At 58.6% G+C, this 18,428-nt stretch overlaps 1 protein-coding gene across 1 annotated transcript; it reads right to left on the bottom strand.

Annotated features, from left to right (window-relative positions):
* Positions 1-694: 694 nt before the first annotated feature.
* Positions 695-18,044, bottom strand: COL1A1 (collagen type I alpha 1 chain). Its single transcript, XM_082440835.1, has 51 exons — positions 17,808-18,044; positions 16,110-16,304; positions 15,949-15,983; positions 15,813-15,848; positions 15,623-15,724; positions 14,686-14,754; positions 14,407-14,451; positions 14,194-14,247; positions 13,959-14,012; positions 13,386-13,439; positions 13,215-13,268; positions 12,832-12,885; positions 12,700-12,744; positions 12,530-12,583; positions 12,370-12,414; positions 12,147-12,200; positions 11,799-11,897; positions 11,668-11,712; positions 11,472-11,570; positions 11,289-11,342; positions 11,037-11,144; positions 10,905-10,958; positions 10,541-10,639; positions 10,308-10,361; positions 10,123-10,221; positions 9,464-9,517; positions 9,209-9,262; positions 9,038-9,091; positions 8,885-8,938; positions 8,398-8,442; positions 8,208-8,306; positions 7,827-7,934; positions 7,282-7,389; positions 7,020-7,073; positions 6,752-6,805; positions 6,435-6,542; positions 6,294-6,347; positions 6,121-6,174; positions 5,820-5,981; positions 5,627-5,734; positions 5,366-5,473; positions 5,205-5,258; positions 4,992-5,099; positions 4,515-4,568; positions 4,293-4,400; positions 3,908-3,961; positions 3,508-3,615; positions 3,134-3,416; positions 2,834-3,024; positions 2,378-2,620; positions 695-2,262 (listed from the first exon to the last, which is right to left on the bottom strand). Exons 1-51 carry the CDS (start codon positions 17,908-17,910, stop codon positions 2,116-2,118), a joined length of 4,392 nt encoding a protein of 1,463 aa, XP_082296961.1. The 5' UTR covers positions 17,911-18,044; the 3' UTR covers positions 695-2,115.
* Positions 18,045-18,428: the final 384 nt, after the last annotated feature.

Genomic DNA, 18,428 nt, shown 5'->3' with positions numbered 1-18,428 from the left:
GTGGTTCCCTCCTTCCCTCCCGGGGGGAGACCAGAAGGAGCAGGAGGCAATGCTTTCTCCAGGTCTCCTCTGGCCCTCAGGGCAGGCTCAGCGACCCTGTCTCATGTTGTACTGCTGATTGCTCCCTTGGAGGAGCTCAGAGGGGGCTGGGATGGAGAAGAGGCCAGATGACCCTAGGCATTTGCCCAGAGGGGCTCCCAGGGACTCCTCCCCGCCCCACCTCCCTCCCCCAACCACCGGCCTCCCAGTGCCCTGACCACAGCCCCCCAACCCTGCAGGGTGCCCCCAGCAGTAGGGGGGAGCAGCGAGAGTTGATGGCATTGATGGGCATGGGCATATGGGCATGAGGTTTGGGCAGGGCAGGATCTGCAGGGAAGGGGTGTGTGTGTGTGTGTGTGTGTGTGTGTGTGTGTGTGTGTGTGTATTGATGCACAAGTGGGTTGCCTGTCTGGCACTGTAAGGGACAAGAGGGTATGAGAGACATGCAAGGAAGATGGCAGGAGAGAGTTAAGAGAAAGGGTAAAGGCATAAGAAAGGCAAGAGGGAGGGGGAGGGGCCATCAAAGGTGCTAGAGGAGGAGTGGCAGGGAAGGGGCAGACTCTGAAGGAGAGCCCACCCACCACCCAAAGCTCCCTCCCCAGGACTCCCCTCCACCAACTCCAAGGAAGGAAATTAGGAGGCCACTGCAGATAGGTTTGGGTCATTTCCACATGCTTTATTCCAGCAATCAAAATAATTAAAAACATCTCAAATTATTATACACATACAAAATAGGTACAGAGTCTCTTGTTTCCTCCCACCCCTAGGGGGAAAAACTGCTTTGTGCTTTGGGAAATTGTGCTCCGAAACCCAGTGAGAGAGAACGCAGAACAGACTAAGAGAGAGGCCGTGAGGATGGGATGTAGCTGAGGAGAGGGTTTCAGAGGAGGGAGAGGTCGGGAGAGAGAGGAGAGAGGCCTGAGGTGGTGAGAGGCGCCGAGGGGGATGAAGAGAGGGTGGAGAGCAAGTGACCCTGTCTGGAGCCGGCACTCTCTCCCCCACATTAAATAGCACCTTTAGAAAATTCACGAGTCCCCATCCACAAGAGAAAAAAAAAAAACAAAGAATAAAAAAAGACTTTGAACAAAAAGGAACATTTGCTGGCCTAAGGTGGGGGGGGTGCGTTTCCACTTCCATAGCACCAGTGATTCCCTCCCCACCCCACCCCATCACAGAGATGTAGCACCTTTGATATAAAATGGGGAGCCCCTTCCACCCTGCCCCCATCCCGCCCCCCATGCAGTTGCCCCGGTGACACACAAAGACCAAAGACGAGAACGAGGTAGTCTTTCAGCAACACAATTACACAAGGAACAGAGCAGTCTCTCCCACCCAGCCGGGTAGCACGGGGGATTGGCATGTTTCTCAAATCCGACGTTTCTGCTCTGTCTTGGCCCCTCCTGACTTTTCTCCAAACCCGGTGGTGAAGGGCCAGTGGTGCCCCTGGCATGCTCCCCTCAAAAACAAAGAGGGGTATGTTGCCAGGGCAACAGGGATGCCAGATGGTAAGGCTTCTTTGGCAGTCTGAAAACTCCGGGTCCCCCCAGGGCTTGGGGGTTCTGGGTGAAGGGAGTAGGCTGGGAGTGTGGGGGCCACTTGGGTGTTTCAACATTGCCTTTGGTTGCTGGGCAGACAATGCATTGTTTCCTGTGTCTTTTGGGGAGACTTAGATTCGGGGAGCAGTGGAGGGGAGGCCCCAAGAAGGCATGGAGAAAGGAGCAGAAAGGGCAGCGTTGGGGTGTCATAAGCCCAACGGGCAGAAAAGGACTTACCCCCACGTGGGTCTTCAAGCAAGTGGACCAAGCTTCCTTTTTTAAAAAGTTATTTATTTATTCTTTTTTTTTTTTTTGGTAAGGTTGAATGCAGTTTTGGTTTTTGGTCATATTCAGTTGGTCAAAGATAAAAACTAAGTTTGAGAGATGAATGCAAAGGAAAAAAAATATTTTCCAAAGTCCATGTGAAATTGTCTCCCATTTTTTTGCCTTTTTGGGGGGTTCAGTTTGGGTTCTTTGTCTGTTTCCAGAGTCAGGGGCGAGTGGGTTGGGTGGGAGGGAGCCAGGTTGGGGTGGAGGGAGTTTACAGGAAGCAGACAGGGCCAACGTCGATGCCGAATTCCTGGTCTGGGGCGCCAACGTCCAAGGGGGCCACATCGATGATGGGCAAGCGGGAGGTCTTGGTGGTTTTGTATTCGATCACTGTCTTGCCCCAGGCTCCGGTGTGACTCTGGGGTGAAAGGGAGACAATGGGAGAGGGGTGTCACCAAGTGGCAGTGAGGGGGTGGGGGGACTGGGCCTGCCCGGAAAGCCAAAGCCCAGAGCGGGGGCCCTGCTGGACTCACCGTGCAGCCGTCGTAGGTGACGCTGTAGGTGAAGCGGCTGTTGCCCTCGGCCCGGATCTCAATCTCGTTGGAGCCCTGGAGGAGCAGGGCCTTCTTGAGGTTGCCAGTCTGCTGGTCCATGTAGGCCACGCTGTTCTTGCAGTGGTAGGTGATGTTCTGGGAGGCCTCGGTGGACATCAGGCGCAGGAAAGTCAGCTGGATGGCCACATCAGCAGGATCGGAGCCCTGGCCGCCGTACTCGAACTGCGGGAGCGGAAGAGCGAGGGGTGAGTGGCTGTGTTGGAGCCTCCGGTCTTGGCCTCCCTCCCTGGAGTCCCCTGAGAGCATCCTAGTGAACCTTACGTCCAGAGGTGGCACCCCTTGCCCCCCCCGGGGACCCAGGACCTACCCTCAAGCCCTTCTGAGCCCTGGGCCAGCCCATCTCCTAAGAGTGGCTACAGGATCGAGCTCACGCACCTGGAATCCGCCGGTCATGCTCTCGCCGTACCAGACGTGCCTCTTGTCCTTGGGGTTCTTGCTGATGTACCAGTTCTTCTGGGCCACGCTGGGCTGAGTGGGATACACGCAGGTCTCACCTGTCTCCATGTTGCAGAAGACCTTAATGGCATCCAGGTTGCAGCCTTGGTTGGGGTCGATCCAGTATTCTCCTGCAGTGGGGCAGGGTGAGATGGCGTCAGGGGAGGTACGGGATGTGGGCCCCTCAGGGCTCAGCCCCGTCGCGGCAGGAGGAGGAGGCACAGCTGGGCCAGCCCTTACCGCTCTTCCAGTCGGAGTGGCACATCTTGAGGTCACGGCAGGTGCGGGCAGGGTTCTTGCGGCTGCCTTCAGGGCTCCGGATGTTCTCGATCTGCTGGCTCAGGCTCTTGAGAGTGGTGTCCACCTCGAGGTCACGGTCACGGACCACATTGGCGTCATCGGCCCGGTAGTAGCGGCCACCATCCTGAGCCTTCTCTTGAGGTGGCTGGGGCATGAAGCTGAAGTCGTAACCACCGCTGGGAGGACCAGGGGGACCAGGGGGTCCAGGAGGGCCGGGGGGACCCTGCGCAGAGAGGGAGGAGAGGGGGGATTACCGGGGTTCAGTGCTTTCAGGGCTGGAGGGCCAGGGGCAGGCAAGGTGGGGGACCACATACAGCAGGACCAGCATCACCAGTGCGACCACGAGGACCAGGGGGACCGATGGGGCCTGGGAGACCGTTGAGTCCATCCTTGCCAGGAGTACCAGCAGAGCCAGGGGGACCCTGCAGGGAGGAAGTCGGTTGGAGAAAGCCTGCCAGAAAGCACGGGCCCACCCCAGCTCTGGCAGAGAAGCCCACAGCCCACTCTGCCTGGCTCTGGCTCCTCTGCCTCATTATGGCTCACTCCCACAGCTGGGCCAGGAAACTTGGTGGGAGGAAGCAGTGGGGAGGGGGAGGCGAGGGCTGCGTAAGGCTGTCCAGAACCCCTCTTCCCTTCTTTCATCCCCTGCTCCAGACCCTTCTCCAGAGAGGCGAGGGACCCGGGAAGAGCAGATAAATAGAAGACACAACTCACGCGGGGACCAGCAGGACCAGAAGCTCCGGAGGGACCTTGCTCACCAGGAGAGCCCTGAAGGAGAGATGCGAAGACAGTTTAGGCCGAGTGTAGGTCAAATGTGGCCAGCAACCGCCCCCTTACCAGCCACCTTGTTATTCTGGAAGTCTAGCCCCAGGGTGTCCATAGGCTGAGACCCCTCCCACGATCCCTCTTTGTGCACCCCTCACTCTCTCAGAGGCTACTTGGAAATACACATTAGTCTTCAGACCCCAGTCCCCACTAGGGAGGAGAAGGACGGTCCAGAGAGGGAAACCGAGGCAAAGTGTCCTCCCCCATCACACAGCAGGACTTGGGGAGATGATAAAAGAAGACAAGATGGCAGCTGGGGGCTGGGCATACTCACGGGAGGGCCAGGGGGACCCTGGAGACCAGAGAAGCCACGGTGACCCTTAATGCCTCTGTCGCCCTGTTCGCCTGTCTCACCCTTGTCACCACGGGGGCCTTGGGGTCCCTAGAAGAGAGATGGGGACAGGTCGTCAGGTGGAAGTTCTGTTAGCACTGAGGGGGTGCAGTCCACATCTGGACAAGGGTTCTGAGGACACAAGGGCCAGAGCAGGGCACTTACAGTGGGGCCGCGGGCACCAACGGGGCCAATGGGACCAGCAGGACCAGCGGGACCCTGGGGAGAGCAAAGAGAGCATTAGATCCTGGTCAGGGAGAGCCCAGCTTAGGGCTGGCACAGCCTGAGCTGCAGGTGACACCTCCTCTTGGCCAAATCCCTCTCTCCTCTCATCTTTTCCTACCATATCCATTCTCTCCTGACCCCAGGTAAATCTTCATGTAAATTCAGGCCTCATGTAAGCTGGGGCGAGCACCTGGGAACAAACCCCATTCCTCGGGGGAAACAGGACTGTCTGGAGGAGGGGTCTCGAGGCTTAGCTGTGGCTCAGTGTTTTCAGGGAGGCCAAGGGCCCAGACATCTTGCAAGGCCTCCTCTTCTCCCCTGCTTAGGTGAAGTCAGGTGTCCATCTGCAGACCCCTCGGCAGGCCTGGAGAGTCCCTGGCCTGAGCAGAAACGGTAAGCCAGAGCCCAGCTACTTACAGTCTCACCACGATCGCCGGTTTTGCCAGCAGGGCCGACGGGGCCGGGGGCACCAGGAGCACCAGGAGCACCAGGGGGTCCAGCAGGGCCGGTCTCACCACGGTCACCCTGAGGGGGGAGAGGAGGGGAGGAGGGGAATCCGGGTCAGCCCCAGCTGAAAGGGCCAGGTGGAGCGGCGGGTGGGGCTGGGGCCCCAGGGTGCAGCCACCTTACCTTGGGGCCCGGAGAACCATCTCGTCCAGGGGATCCTTCAGCACCAGGGGCCCCCTGCGGAGAGCGGGGGAAGGTGAGCGTCAGCCAAGGGGAGGGAGGCTCAGGCCAAGGCCAAAATGGCCACAACTGAGGGCACTGGCATGGGGCCGGCAACCGCTTACCTCACGTCCAGACTCGCCAGGGGGTCCAGCCAATCCAGGGGGGCCCATGGGACCAGGGGGGCCACGTTCACCACTTGCTCCAGAAGGACCTTGTTTTCCGGGTTCACCCTGAGGGAGAAGAAAGAGTCAGGCCAGAGATGGGGTGGGAGAGGGCCTTAGGACCCGCCACCTCTGTCCTCGCTGATCCCAACACCCCCATCCTGCGCCCTCCAAGTCCTGCAACTGTTCTTCTCGGGATCCTCAAGGTGAGGGGGCACTCACAGAGGGACCAGGAAGACCAGGGAAGCCTCTTTCTCCTCGCTGACCGGGCAGGCCGACCACGCCACGCTGTCCAGCAATACCCTGAGGTCCGGGAGAGCCGGGAGCGCCCTGTGGGGGACAGGTGGGGGTGAGGTGACTTCCAGTGGCCAGGGACACTGCCCCCACTCTGGACCCCTCTGGAGCGTGCACTTACAGCAGGTCCATCAGCACCAGGGGCTCCTTTCTCACCAGCGGGGCCAGGGGGACCGGGAGGACCGACTTCACCAGCACGCCCAGCGGGGCCAGTCTCACCACGGGCGCCTTTGCTGCCTTCTTTGCCAGCAGGGCCAGAAGGTCCAGGGGGTCCAGCATTTCCCTGGATGGGGAGAATTGGGGCTGTCAGAATCCATCGGATTCTGGAGCATTACGGCGGCCGTAGTCGGGCCCACCGCACTCCTGACAGCCTGTGCCCCGTACCCTCCCAGACCGGTGGAGTCTCCACCACAGACACTTACAGAGGGCCCAGGGGGACCGACTCGGCCAGCAGCACCAGGGAAACCAGTAGCACCCTGGAGAAGAGGACAAAGAAGCAATCAGAGGGAGAACAGCCCCTCACCTGGCCCAGCTGCCCCATCTCCAAACGCAGGCTGGGGAGAGCCTCGGCAGAGAATCAGAGTGAGGTACTCACAGGGGGACCAGCACTGCCACGAGCACCTTTGGGTCCAGGAGCACCAACGTTACCCTGCAGGAGAGCACAGAGGCGTCAAGGCTGGGCCAGTCCTGGATCCAGCCTGCCGGCAGCTCGGGGCCTAGACGGCGAGATACTCACAATGGGGCCAGGAGGTCCAGTGGGTCCAGCAGCGCCGGGGAGACCAGCATCGCCTTTAGCACCAGCATCACCAGGTTCGCCTTTAGCACCAGGTTGGCCATCAGCACCCTGGGGGAGGAGGGAGTGTGGTGAGTGGAGGAGAGGGCTGTGCCAGCCTAGGAAGTCAGCTGAGGAAGGACAGGAACTCCAGGCAGGAAGATGCTTGAATGGGAGACAATCCCCCCTCCACCCTCCTTCTCTGCCTCTGTCCTCATCCAGTCACTCAAGGCCCCGGGACCTAGTTGGAGATGGAAGATTAAAGGGATCTTGATACTCACAGGGGGGCCAGCGAAGCCAGCAGGGCCGGGGGGACCAGGCTCACCACGGTCTCCCTAGAAGAAAAGGAGGCAAATGGAGAGATGCCCTGATCTGGGGGAAGGTGGGATGGGATGGACTGCAGGGTGGGGAAGGAGGGCCTGAGGAGCACTCCACAGGGACCAGAGCAGGTGGGAGCCAAGGTGGAGGAGGGACAGAAAGAGGGCCAGGGGCAGTATGAAGGGAGAGAAGGGTGGAGAATGGAGCCTTAACCGGGTCTTCTGTACTTACGGGGGCACCACGAGCTCCAGTGGGACCAGCAGGGCCGCTAGGACCAGTTTCACCCTGAGAGGGAGAGACAAGAGGCTCAGGGTCAGGGACCCATGCTGAATACTCCTGGCAGGTAACCCAGGAGAGTCCTCCTCCCTCCTGGCCCCCCGACCTTTGGATCACCAGCTTGGAATGGCAGGAGCTGCCTCCCCTGCAGAGCTGTGCCCAGGCTTGCTGGGGAAGCTGTGTGTTAGGGAAGAAGGTGGGGAGGCAGCCATCTCACCTTGTCACCAGGGGCACCAGCGGGGCCAGGAGGACCAATGGGACCAGTCAGACCACGGACGCCATCTTTGCCAGGAGCACCATCAGCACCTTTGGGACCAACATCGCCCTAAAGACATAGGAAAGCCTGAGACTTCCAGTGTGGGGCAAGGAGGTGACCTATAGCATCCTGCTTGTGTCTGGGACCCCTCCCCAGTTTGTGTCTGCCCTGCCCCCATGTGTGCCAAGGACTCAATCAAGATCTTTCAGGGGAAAGGTGTCTGTGTGGGGATTCCGGGGAACTTAGATTAAGAAGCTCCTGCTTTGTGTAGAGGGATTCCTCGTCCGGGAGGCACGCCCCCCCCTCTTGTTGCCATGGTAACACATGGGAAGGGTAGGGCCTGGACTATAGGTAAGGATTCATCAGCCAAGAGGCCAGAGAAGAAGAAGGGAGGATTAAGGAGAAGAGGGAAAGACCCCAGGGAGTAGAAAGAGAGATGCCGAGGGATCTGAAGCAGAGAGAGATGGGAACCACACAGGGTTCGAGGGAGGGGGAGTTCAACTTACTCTGTCACCCTTAGGGCCTGGGAGACCTGCTGCACCTCGTTCACCAGGCATTCCTTGAAGGCCAGGGGCGCCCTGGTTACCAGGGGCTCCAGGGGCACCAGCATCACCCTGTATGACAACCAAGAAGACTGGAGTGAGGCTTGGGGTCTCAGAAGTGGGTCACAGCTTTGAGCCCCCTCTTAATTTCTCCCAGGCTTGGTTCTGAGGCCAAAGACAAGTACTAGCTAAGAGGAAAGGCTCACAGCCCAGAACTTCAGGCTGCACATGGACCCCACCCCAGTCTTGTCCCCCCATCCCTCCCCAACATCCAGCTGGCTTTGGTCACAGCCAGGCATCCCCCATCACAGGAAGGGTGAGACCTGGTCCCTGTGCTGCCCTTACCTTAGCACCATCATTGCCAGGGGCACCGTTGGACCCACGGGGACCTGCAGGACCGGAGGGCCCTTGCACACCACGCTCGCCGGGGAAACCTCTCTCGCCCTGGAAGGGAAGGACAGGGCCCATGAGGTGGCTCCAGAGACAGGGCCAAGCACGGGGCATGTTGGTGGAAGCAGCAAGAGGCTCTACTTACTCTTGCTCCAGAGGGGCCGGGGGCACCAACGTCTCCAGGAGCACCCTGAGCGGGAGGGAGGGACAGACAGTGAGCAGAACCCACCTGGGTCCTCCCAACTAGAAAACATTCTTGTCCACCTGGGGGCTAGCCCTTGGGGTCTGTGATTGGAGACCAATCCCTTCTCAGCACTGAACCGGGATTATCCCTCAACTCCTCGTGAATGTGTCACCCTCCCCAGACTTGGGGTTGAGGGAAAGCCAGAGTATTCCAGCAGCTCTAAAAAGAAGTCATCCAGACCAGCAGCCATGCAGCTCCTTCCAGATCCTATCATGCAGAGTTGCAGCTCTTTGTTCCCCTCTGTGTAGCACCCTTCATGATGGGAAGTCTTTCCTCGAGTCTAAACTTGATCCCTCTAGTTGATGGTTGTCTGATTAGCTAGGGGGGCTGGACTCTCCCTCTGTATTCCCTGCACTCCCCGTCTCTTCAGCTGGCTGCTACCTCTTACCTGTTCACCGGGTTTGCCTGCTTCACCAGGAGGACCAGCAGGGCCAGGGAGACCCTGTAGGTGGGAAATGGGGGAGGGAAGCGAGGGATTAGAATCTGGAAGAGGTGTTCCTCATGCCCCTCTCCCAACACGCTGACAGCCGTGAGGCCTCACCTGGAATCCGGGGGAGCCAGCAGGGCCTTGTTCACCTCTCTCACCAGCAGGGCCCTGCACGGAGGAAATGCCGCGGTCATGGGAAAGCTCAGGAGAAGGGGGACGGGGGCTATCTCCCCATTCCTGCCCCACAGCACCCCCAACCCAGGCCTCCCCATCAGGGACACTCACAGCAGGTCCGGGAGGTCCCTGAGCTCCAGTTTCTCCGTCTTTGCCAGCAGCACCCTATGGGGAGAGAGTGAAAAAGGGGTCAGGGTGGTGAGGTGGGCGGGCAGCTGAGGAAGAGAGCACAGGTAGGGGGCCTGGCAGCTGGGGGTCCTGACACCCTGGGGATGGGCTGGAGCCTCCTGCATCCCTCCTGCAGGATGTAGGGGTGTGACATGGGCGGAGGCAGGGAGGGGACAGGGACCAAAGGGAGATACTTACAGCAGCGCCGGGGGGTCCAGGAACGCCTCGTTCTCCAGCCTTGCCGGGCTCTCCCTGTGGGGAGAGAGAGTTAGGGTTGAGGGAGCTGAAGTGGGAAACCGGGGCCTCCTGGGTCCCTCCCGTTTACTTTGAGTGGAATTTTTAAGGAGCTTTTTAATCTATCCGCTCTGGCCCCTGAGGAAGGCCTTTGCTGGCTTTGACTGCTCCATCTCTTGGCCTCTCCCTGAGCCCTCTCCTCCCAGAGGACCCGCCCCTTAGGCTCCTCTCTCCACCCTCTTCCCTTTCTTCTCCCCATTGTATGCCTTTGGTGACCTGAGCTGCAAAGGGCTTTCATCTCTTCTGATATCTCCTTTTGAACCTCAAAGAACCCACCAAGATTTGGGGCTGACTATCATGTAAAAGGCCCATCCTATCCCCGTGCGTGTGTGCTTGGGGGCCAACGATACTTATTTCCAGGGATAGAGCAATGGTAGTAAAGCCAGGAGAGGTCTCTCATTTTATGGAATAGGGAGACTGAGGCCCAGAGAGGGGCAACGAGTGGCTTGAGGCCACATAGCAAGTCAGTGGCAGAGCTGGCCCCAGAGCGAGGACTCTTCCCCCCACCCCCACCCTCGCCCCAAGTGTGTCTGTCCCTGTGATACGCCTCACTGAATACTCACAGCAGCACCTTTAGGCCCAGGGAAACCCATCACACCGGCCTGACCACGGCTACCAGGAGGGCCTGGGGGTCCGGGGCGGCCATCTTGACCAGCAGGACCCTGAGGATGGAAGGTACAAAAGTGGAGGTGAGGACAGAGGGTGAGCGGTCAGGAGACTGATGTGGGCCTGGGGGAGTGATACTTACAGGGGGGCCAGTTTTGCCATCAGGACCAGGGCTGCCAGGGCTTCCAGTCAGACCCTAGGGGAAGGCAGAGAGGTGTGAGTGGGGTGGGGGATAAGGGTGGTGGAAGACCGGGAGAAGGAGAGTGGAGGCTGGGGTGGAGGACATTCTAGAAGGTGGATCTGTGGTCCTGCTCCAGAGCCCACATAGGATGGGCAGGGTCATGGGCCAAGCTGGGCAGAGGGCTGGGGTCTCACCTTGGCACCAGGCAGACCAGCTTCACCGGGGCGACCAGCTTCACCAGGAGAACCTTTGGGGCCAGCAGGGCCAGGAGCACCACGCTCACCAGCGGGACCCTGGTTGGGGGAGTCACAACAACAGTTAGGGTCTCTATCACGGGCGGGCCTCTTCTTCCTCCTGGGCTGTGGGTGGTGCTTTGAGAGGCATTGGTGGTGGTAGGAAGGTCAAGGTGAGGCTACGTGTGAAGAGAGAGGCCTGCAGCCGCAGTAGGGGCACTAATGACCGGGCGGTGGCAGTGGGAGGGGGTTGACGACATCTGGGAGAGGAAGGTGACGTCCAGGGAGCAGCAGGGTCAGCATCCCACCCGGGAAGAGAGATTACCTTGGGACCAGAAACACCATCTGCGCCAGGGAAACCGCGGCTACCAGGTCCACCCTGTGGGAGGAGAGGAGGTCAGCGAGCTCACACACGTGGGCACCAGGCCGGCACCGGGGCCGAGAAGGGGGCACTTACACGCTCGCCAGGGGGTCCAGGCAGGCCAGCAGGTCCGGGTTCACCTCGCGTTCCTCGCTTTCCTTCTTCCCCAGCAGGGCCAGGGGGGCCTTGAATACCAGTGGGGCCCTGGAGAGGGCAGAGAGGAGGGGGCAGCCTGTGGTGAGGGGCTGTCCTGGTACCAGCTCCAGAGCAGGCTTGAGGCTGGCTGTCCAGCACCAGGGGCTCCCATTCCTCCTTGGACCTCCCCCAAGGGGCTGCTGGGGGACTTACGGGCTCTCCCTTGGCGCCAGTGTCTCCTTTGTTGCCAGGGGCACCAGGTTCACCCTGAGTGGGAGGAGAAGAAGATGAGTGGAGAGTGGGGATGCTCAGTTGGCCTGGATCTTCATGCTTCCCAGACAAGGGCCACATGAGCCAGCTCATGGGGTGGGGCAGAAGAGAGAGAGTAGTACTTACGCTGTTACCCTTGGGACCAGGGGGGCCACTGGGACCCTGGGGTCCAGAGGGGCCTCGGGCACCCGGGAAGCCAGGAGCACCAGCAATACCAGGAGCGCCCTGCGGGAGGCAGAACAAGTTGAGCCCGGGAGTGGCGGGCACAGGGTGGGTGGAAGGTGGGTACCAGGGGCGGCTCTGAAACCTGCAGGATACTTACATTGGCACCTTTAGCACCAGGCTGTCCATCAGTACCAGGGTTTCCCTGTGACACAGAGAGAGATGGGTGAGTGACAGGCAAGGACTCTGAGTTAGGGAGACGCACGGGGGTACTGAGGAGGTGACACTTACAGCAGGGCCAGTAGCACCAGCAGGGCCAGGGGGGCCGGGCTCACCACGCACACCTTGGGGACCTTCAGAGCCTCGGGATCCTTGGGGACCAGCTTCACCCTGGATTGGAGGAAAGAACATGTCAGGAGCCACCCTGGGAGTCCAACCTCATGTCTGGATGGCAGGGGGTGAAGGGCCGTGACAGGAGACCAAGAGTCAGGACTCCAAGATCAGAGAAGGGGACCCCAGGACAAAGGTGTTGGGGACTGGGCTTCTCTCTTGATTCTGGGTCCCTCTGGTTTGGGGAGCAGGGAGATGCCCACCCCTTGGCCTGTGGGAGCTCTGCTCATTGGAGGGTGGGGGTCTCACCTTAGCACCAACAGCACCAGGGAAACCAGGAGGACCAGCGGGGCCAGTGGGACCCTGTGAATGAAAGGGAGATGTTAGTGAGAAGGAAGATGGCAGCTGCCAAGTCACACCCTGGGACGGAAGAGGTCCTGGGGTTCAGTCCTGCCCCTGGTATCAGACCCAAGAGCTGACACTGAGACCCCCTCCTCAATCCCAGGCACTGAGGTCTAAGGGCTGTACTCACAGGGGGTCCAGCAGCACCAGTAGCACCATCGTTTCCACGAGCACCCTGCAGGAGAGAGGGGAAAGCCCCGGTTACATTCACTGAGCACTGGTCAGTCCCTTTAGCTCCTGGGGAACCCCTTCCAGAACCTGGAGTCCCCCAAGGGGCCAGGAGTACTTACAGCAGGGCCAGAGGCTCCAGGGCGACCTCTCTCGCCAGGCAGACCACGGGGGCCCTGACAACAAAACCAAGAGAAGCCAAGTGAGACAGGAGACACACCCCTCTCCCCAAGCCCCCATCTTGCCCCTACATCCTGTTCCCTCTCTTCCTTCTACAAGTGGACACACTCACCATCTGACCAGGAGCTCCATTTTCACCAGGGCTACCAGGCTCACCCTACAGAGCAGAGAACAGAGTTAGAAATTCATTCATGGTGGGACTGCAGGGGAGGTGGAGGACCATGACAGTCACACAGCCTCTTACCTTGGGACCAGCAGGACCAGCATCTCCCTTGGCACCATCCAAACCACTGAAACCCTGAGATAGGAAGAGGGCCAAAGTGAGACCTTGTGGAGACTGTGGACAACCTTGACAGCCACCCGGACCTGAGGAGGAGCCTCAGGAGGTCAGCACAGCTGTCTCCCTGAGTCTGAGCTAGACTAAACCCCAACTGGCCCAAGATCTCACTCCATTCCTTTACTGGGATTTCTTTCCCAATGGAGGGAAGTTCTCTTTGATGTCTACTCTCTATCCCTTGGAGCTTATATAGCTGCCACCCACCACGATGCACATCAGGATCCTTTGGGGAAAGGGCTGGAATGCGATGCTGGGACTTTGGGAACTTAGATGACACAAAGGGGACTCACTCTGTGTCCCTTCATTCCAGGGAGGCCAGCCGTTCCGGGCAATCCCCGAGCACCCTGGAGAGAAAAGAAAAGGACAAAGGCAGGGCTGTTAGAAGACACCGCTGTGGACACAGCTCCCAAATGAAGCCCAAATGCAGCAAAGCCTGGAGGCAGCTACACCATCCTGCTCACCTGAGGTCCAGGAGGCCCGCGCTCACCAGGACGACCAGGCTTTCCAGCTTCACCCTGAGAGAAAGAGAAAAGGCCGTCGTGCCCGTGCCCCCTGAGTTGGAAAAGTATGGAAGGCCTGGGTCTTCCTGGGGTTGTTGAGGGTCAGGCTTAGGGCCCCAGAATCTTATCTCACTTTAAATCTACCATGCAACCCTTGCTTGAATTTTGCGTCCCTCCAAAGGAATTTCTGTTTATTTCTGTCACCAGCATCTTAATCTCACCACGTGGAGTGAGAATCTGAGGTACCCAGAGTGGTTAAGCCTAGGGAAGCCATTCACATCAGAGGATGGGGTTGGGGACTGCTTTAAGGTGACTGGGGTGAGGGGAGGGACAGCCACCTCTGTTAGGAAGATGGGGAAACATCCCAGGAGGCTCCTTGTTCAAGGGCAGTCCCATGCATCAAGGAGAACATGCCCTCCTTTCTCTGGGTATCGCCCCCAAAGGTGGTGGGGGCACTGGGGTAGAGATTACAGGGACCTAACACATGGAGAGGTGGTGGGGATCAGATGGTATCTCTTTACCAGGGCTACTTACATCATCTCCGTTCTTGCCAGGGGGGCCAGGGGGACCACGGGGACCCATGGGACCCTAGAGGAGACAGGAAGAGAGGATGTTAGAATGGCCAGGATAAGGAAAAAAGAAGGGGAAGGCTAGGATTGGAAGAAGGAGGTAAGAAAGACCCCAGATGGTGGTCCTTCAATAGGAGAATCCATGTATTTGTAGAGGGAGTGTGTATTTGCATAGAGAGTACAAGTTGGGGAGCACTTACTGAGGCGCCAGGCTCGCCAGGCTCACCAGGGGGGCCTTGGAAACCTTGGGGACCCTGGCAGACAGGGAGAGAGGGGTGGGGTTAGAAGAGCAGGTCCCTGCCAACCTGTCCCCCATCTCACCAAGAGATCTCTGAGCACCTTCCCTGCCCTCATGCCAATCCTCTTTCCAAAAGCCTGGAGCCCAAAGCAGTGTAGACATCCTGGATACTCACAGGTGCACCAGGGGGGCCAGGGAGACCACGAGGACCAGAAGGACCCTACAGAAGAAAAAGAAAGGGAGGCCATAATGAAGCCTCTGTAGGAAAGGTTATCTCCCATGGTTCCCGTTCAGACCACCCAGTTGCCTTGCATCATCTCTGGATTCTGAGGTCCCAAAGATCTTCTTGACCTCCTAAGTTATCTATGCCACCCCGTATCCCTTCCCTGGCCTATCTTCTCTGGATCCCCATCTGCTCTTCTTCTGTCCTCTACATCCCTCGCTGGTGACTCACCATGGGGCCAGGCACAGAGATTCCTGTTGATTTCTCATCATAGCCGTAAGACATCTGGGGAGCAAAGTTCTAGAAGAGAGAGTGCGTGAGAAAGCAGGGTCAGGGCAGTGAGTTGAAAGGCAGAAGATATCACCAGTAATGGGACAAACTGATATCATGTGCCTCCTGATGTGACGCACTATGCAGGACAACAACATGACCTGTGGCACAGCCCTGCCCAAAACATATCACTGGAATGTAACCATGGAGACACATCCAACAAACCCAATTTAAGGGACAGTCTACAGAACAACAGGCCTCTTCAAAAAATTTCAGTGTCGTAAAAGACAAAGAAAGTCTGAGGAATGTTCCAGGTGAAAGGAAACTAAAGAGACATGACAATTAAATGCAATTCATGATCCTGGCTTGGATCCTGGAACAGGAAAAAAAAAAAAAAAGGCTATAAAGGACATTATTGGGAACATTAGTGAAGTTTGAATATGGACTACATATTAGATAATAAATAGTACCGTATCAATGTTAAATTTCCAAAATGTAGTCATTGTGCAATGCTCATGTTAAGAGAATGTTCTGGCTCTCAGAAAATACATGCTAAAGTATTTAGGAGCAAAGGGACATAATGCCAGCAACTTACTCTCAAATGGTTCAGAAAATAAATAAATAAAACCCAGATAATTATATCTATACATAGAAACTGATAAGGCAAATGTGACAAATCGTGAAGGGTATGTGAAAATTCTTTGCATTATTTTTGCAACTTTTCTCTCTTTTTTTCCCTGTAAGTTTGAAGTTATTTCATACTATGAAGTATGCCATCTGCCAAAACAAACAAACAAACAAACAAAAAAACCCCAACGAACTAAAAACCCCGCGGTGGGGGGGGTGGGAGTGAGGTGGCACATAAGGCCTTCCACGAACGCCTCGACTCTCCACTTACTCCTCCGAGGCCAGGGGGTCCGGGAGGTCCTGGGGGTCCGGGGGGTCCGGGAAGTCCAGGTTGTCCAGGAATGCCATCTCGGCCAGGGGGGCCAGCGGGTCCCTGCAGAGGGAGAGGGCGGGCCGGGTGAGCGCAGGCCAGGAGCCACGCCCACCTCCAGCCCCAACAGCCGGGAGAGGGCACCGCTTACCCTTGGGCCTCGGGGGCCAGTGTCTCCTTTGGGTCCCTATGGGGTTGGGGCAGAAGAAACAAGAGAAGCCGGGTTAGAGAAGGAGAACCGTGAAGAGTCCTGGGCGGGGTGGCGAAAGTCGAGGGCAGAGGATTACCTCGACTGCAGTGGTTTCTTGGTCCGTGGGTGACGCTAGGTGGGGAAGATACGCGGCTTAGAGGCAAGGTTTGCTCCAGGTGGTCCCGGCAACAGCCGCCTCCCCTGCGCGGCGCAAGGGAGAGCCCCCGCCCCCGCCCCGGCCCAGGCCCCGAGCTATACCCTCGCCTTCGGGGCAGACGGGGCAGCACTCGCCCGCGGGGACTTTGGCGTTGGGACAGTTCTTGATTTCGTCGCAGATCACGTCATCGCACAACACGTTGCCGTTGTCGCAGACACAGATCTGGCAGGGCACGGGTTTCCACACGTCTCGGTCATGGTACCTGAGGCCGTTCTGTACGCAGGTGACTGGTGGGACTGGGGCAAGAGGGGGAGATGGGGGCTGTCAGAGGCGCGCAAGTCCCCCACCTCGGGGCTCCAGGTACCCCAACCCCACCGTCCCTTCCCCTCGGTCTTAGAGGCACATTTAGATTTTCCTTTTCCCGCCTCTCCTTTTTTTGCCTTTTTGTTTTTCCTTTCCCCAGATCCTTAAACGCTCATCTGCTCCTCATCAGCGCCAGTGACAGGGCCGAGGCGCCTGGCCAGGGCGGCTATAACTCTTTCCAGTTCTCAGGAATTTAAACAAAGCTTTAGGCCGGGGTTGCTTCCAGCTCCAACCTCAGACCATTTGCGCTGAAGCCAAGTGAAATAAAAAGCCATTGGGTGGGAGAGTGGGGGGTGGAGGAGTGGGAAGAGAGGCTCCCCAACCAGAGGGCAGGCTTGTGGGGCGTGGTTTGGGTGGAGACAGGAGGAGGGGACGGGAGGAGAGACAAGAGGTCTAGCCCGGATCCCGCCCCATTCCCGGGGCAGGTGGGATGGCGTGGGCGGGGCTAGGAGGATGGGGGAGGGGCTGATTGGCGTGGGATCCCGCCCAGAGACTTGAAACGTACCGTAAAAGTACGATATGCCCTAACCTCCAGCGCCCAGACATCTCAAAAGGCCTCTCTCAGTGACAACCCCCGTTTCCCAAAGCCAGCCAGTGCCTCTGGGTCACTCCTTAGCCAAAGAACCAGAAAGTCCGCAAATAGTAAATGAAGTTAGTTAACCACGCCCACCGCGGATCGTCTACCCAGACGGCCACTAGGTGGCGGGCGACACTAAGCAATTTCCCCCGACTGGCTACTTCTTCTAGAGACGGGGCTACCCTATCTCCAACTTTATTTTCCAGGTCTAGAGGTGGGGTCCACACCGGGCAACAATCCCGGTCTTCCCGCTCCGGCTCCTGCGCGGGGAAGCGCTGGATAAGGAGGCGCACTGCCCAGTGTAGATCAGCAGAGGGCGCAAGGACTCTGCCTGGCCAAGTCCGCGCCGAAGAATCTCGTCCTTCAACCCGCCCACGCTCCGCGCCCCCTCCCCCGCTCCGCCCAGCACCTCCGCGGCCCCAGGAACATTGTCTAGCCTGCAGAGAGGGTAAACAATCTTTCCTTATGAATCATCTCATAGCCTTTCTGATCACTCATAGCTTGGGCTCCAAATTCCCAACTCGGCGCCCCCATCCCATCTTCGACGTACTTTCCCCCCAGCCCGGCGTCCAGACCCCATTTTCCCCGCAGTACTTCACAGTGCGCGCTCAGCACTCCTCCTGTGCCAACTCGAGCCGTGCAGCATCCTGCCCTCTCACTCCTGGGGGGCATTCGTCTACACCCCGACCCAGAGCGCGGTCCCTTCTATCCCAGGGCGCCGAGGACGAGCCCTCACCATCTTCCTTCCATTCCTGAGCCTCCGGGGCATCCCGAGTCTCAGTTTAAGTCGCGGACCCCTGGGACCAAACGCAGGGCAAGATACCAAGCAGCCCTAGACTCCCAAAAGTTTGGGACTTACTGTCTTCTTCTTGGCCTTCTTCTTGGCCCTCCTCTTGGCCGTGCGTCAGGAGGGCGGTGGCCGCTAAGAGGAGCAGGAGCCGGAGGTCCACAAAGCTGAACATGTCTAGACCCTAGACATGTAGACTCTTTGCGGCTGGGGTGGGGGTTAGCGTCCGCTCATGCGTGGCCTCACACTCTGCGTGCCTCCTGCTCCGACCCCGAGGAGAAACTCCCGTCTGCTCCGACCACCGGCCCGGGTCCCTTTTATACCATCCTGATGGAGCGCGGGGAGGAACCCTGCCCCTGGGAGAGGGGGAGCCGGCTGCCCGTCCCCCAGCCAATCAGAGTTGCCTGGCCCGGCCCCCAATTTGGGAGTGAGAACGGAGAGGGGGAGGAGGAGGGAAGGGAAGGGAAGGGAGTCCACCGCACATCTCCCCCCTTCGCAGCTCTGCCTCCCCAGCCCCCCAGCCCAGCCGGGGCCAGAGATGATGCCGCTGGGATGCGGCTAGGTCCTCAATATAGTGTGCGCTAAAGAGTGGGTAGGGGCGCCTCTTCGGCTTTCTTCCTGGGACCCCCGACCTGGGGGGCGGAACTGGAATTGGGGAGGTGGTTAGGGAACCTTTCAAAGACGGAAGGATTG

The sequence above is a fragment of the Balaenoptera physalus genome (assembly GCF_965194825.1).
Source record: "Balaenoptera physalus genome assembly, chromosome: 20".
NCBI classification, from domain to species: Eukaryota; Metazoa; Chordata; class Mammalia; order Artiodactyla; family Balaenopteridae; genus Balaenoptera; species Balaenoptera physalus.
This window is presented reverse-complemented; position numbering and strand designations above follow the sequence as displayed.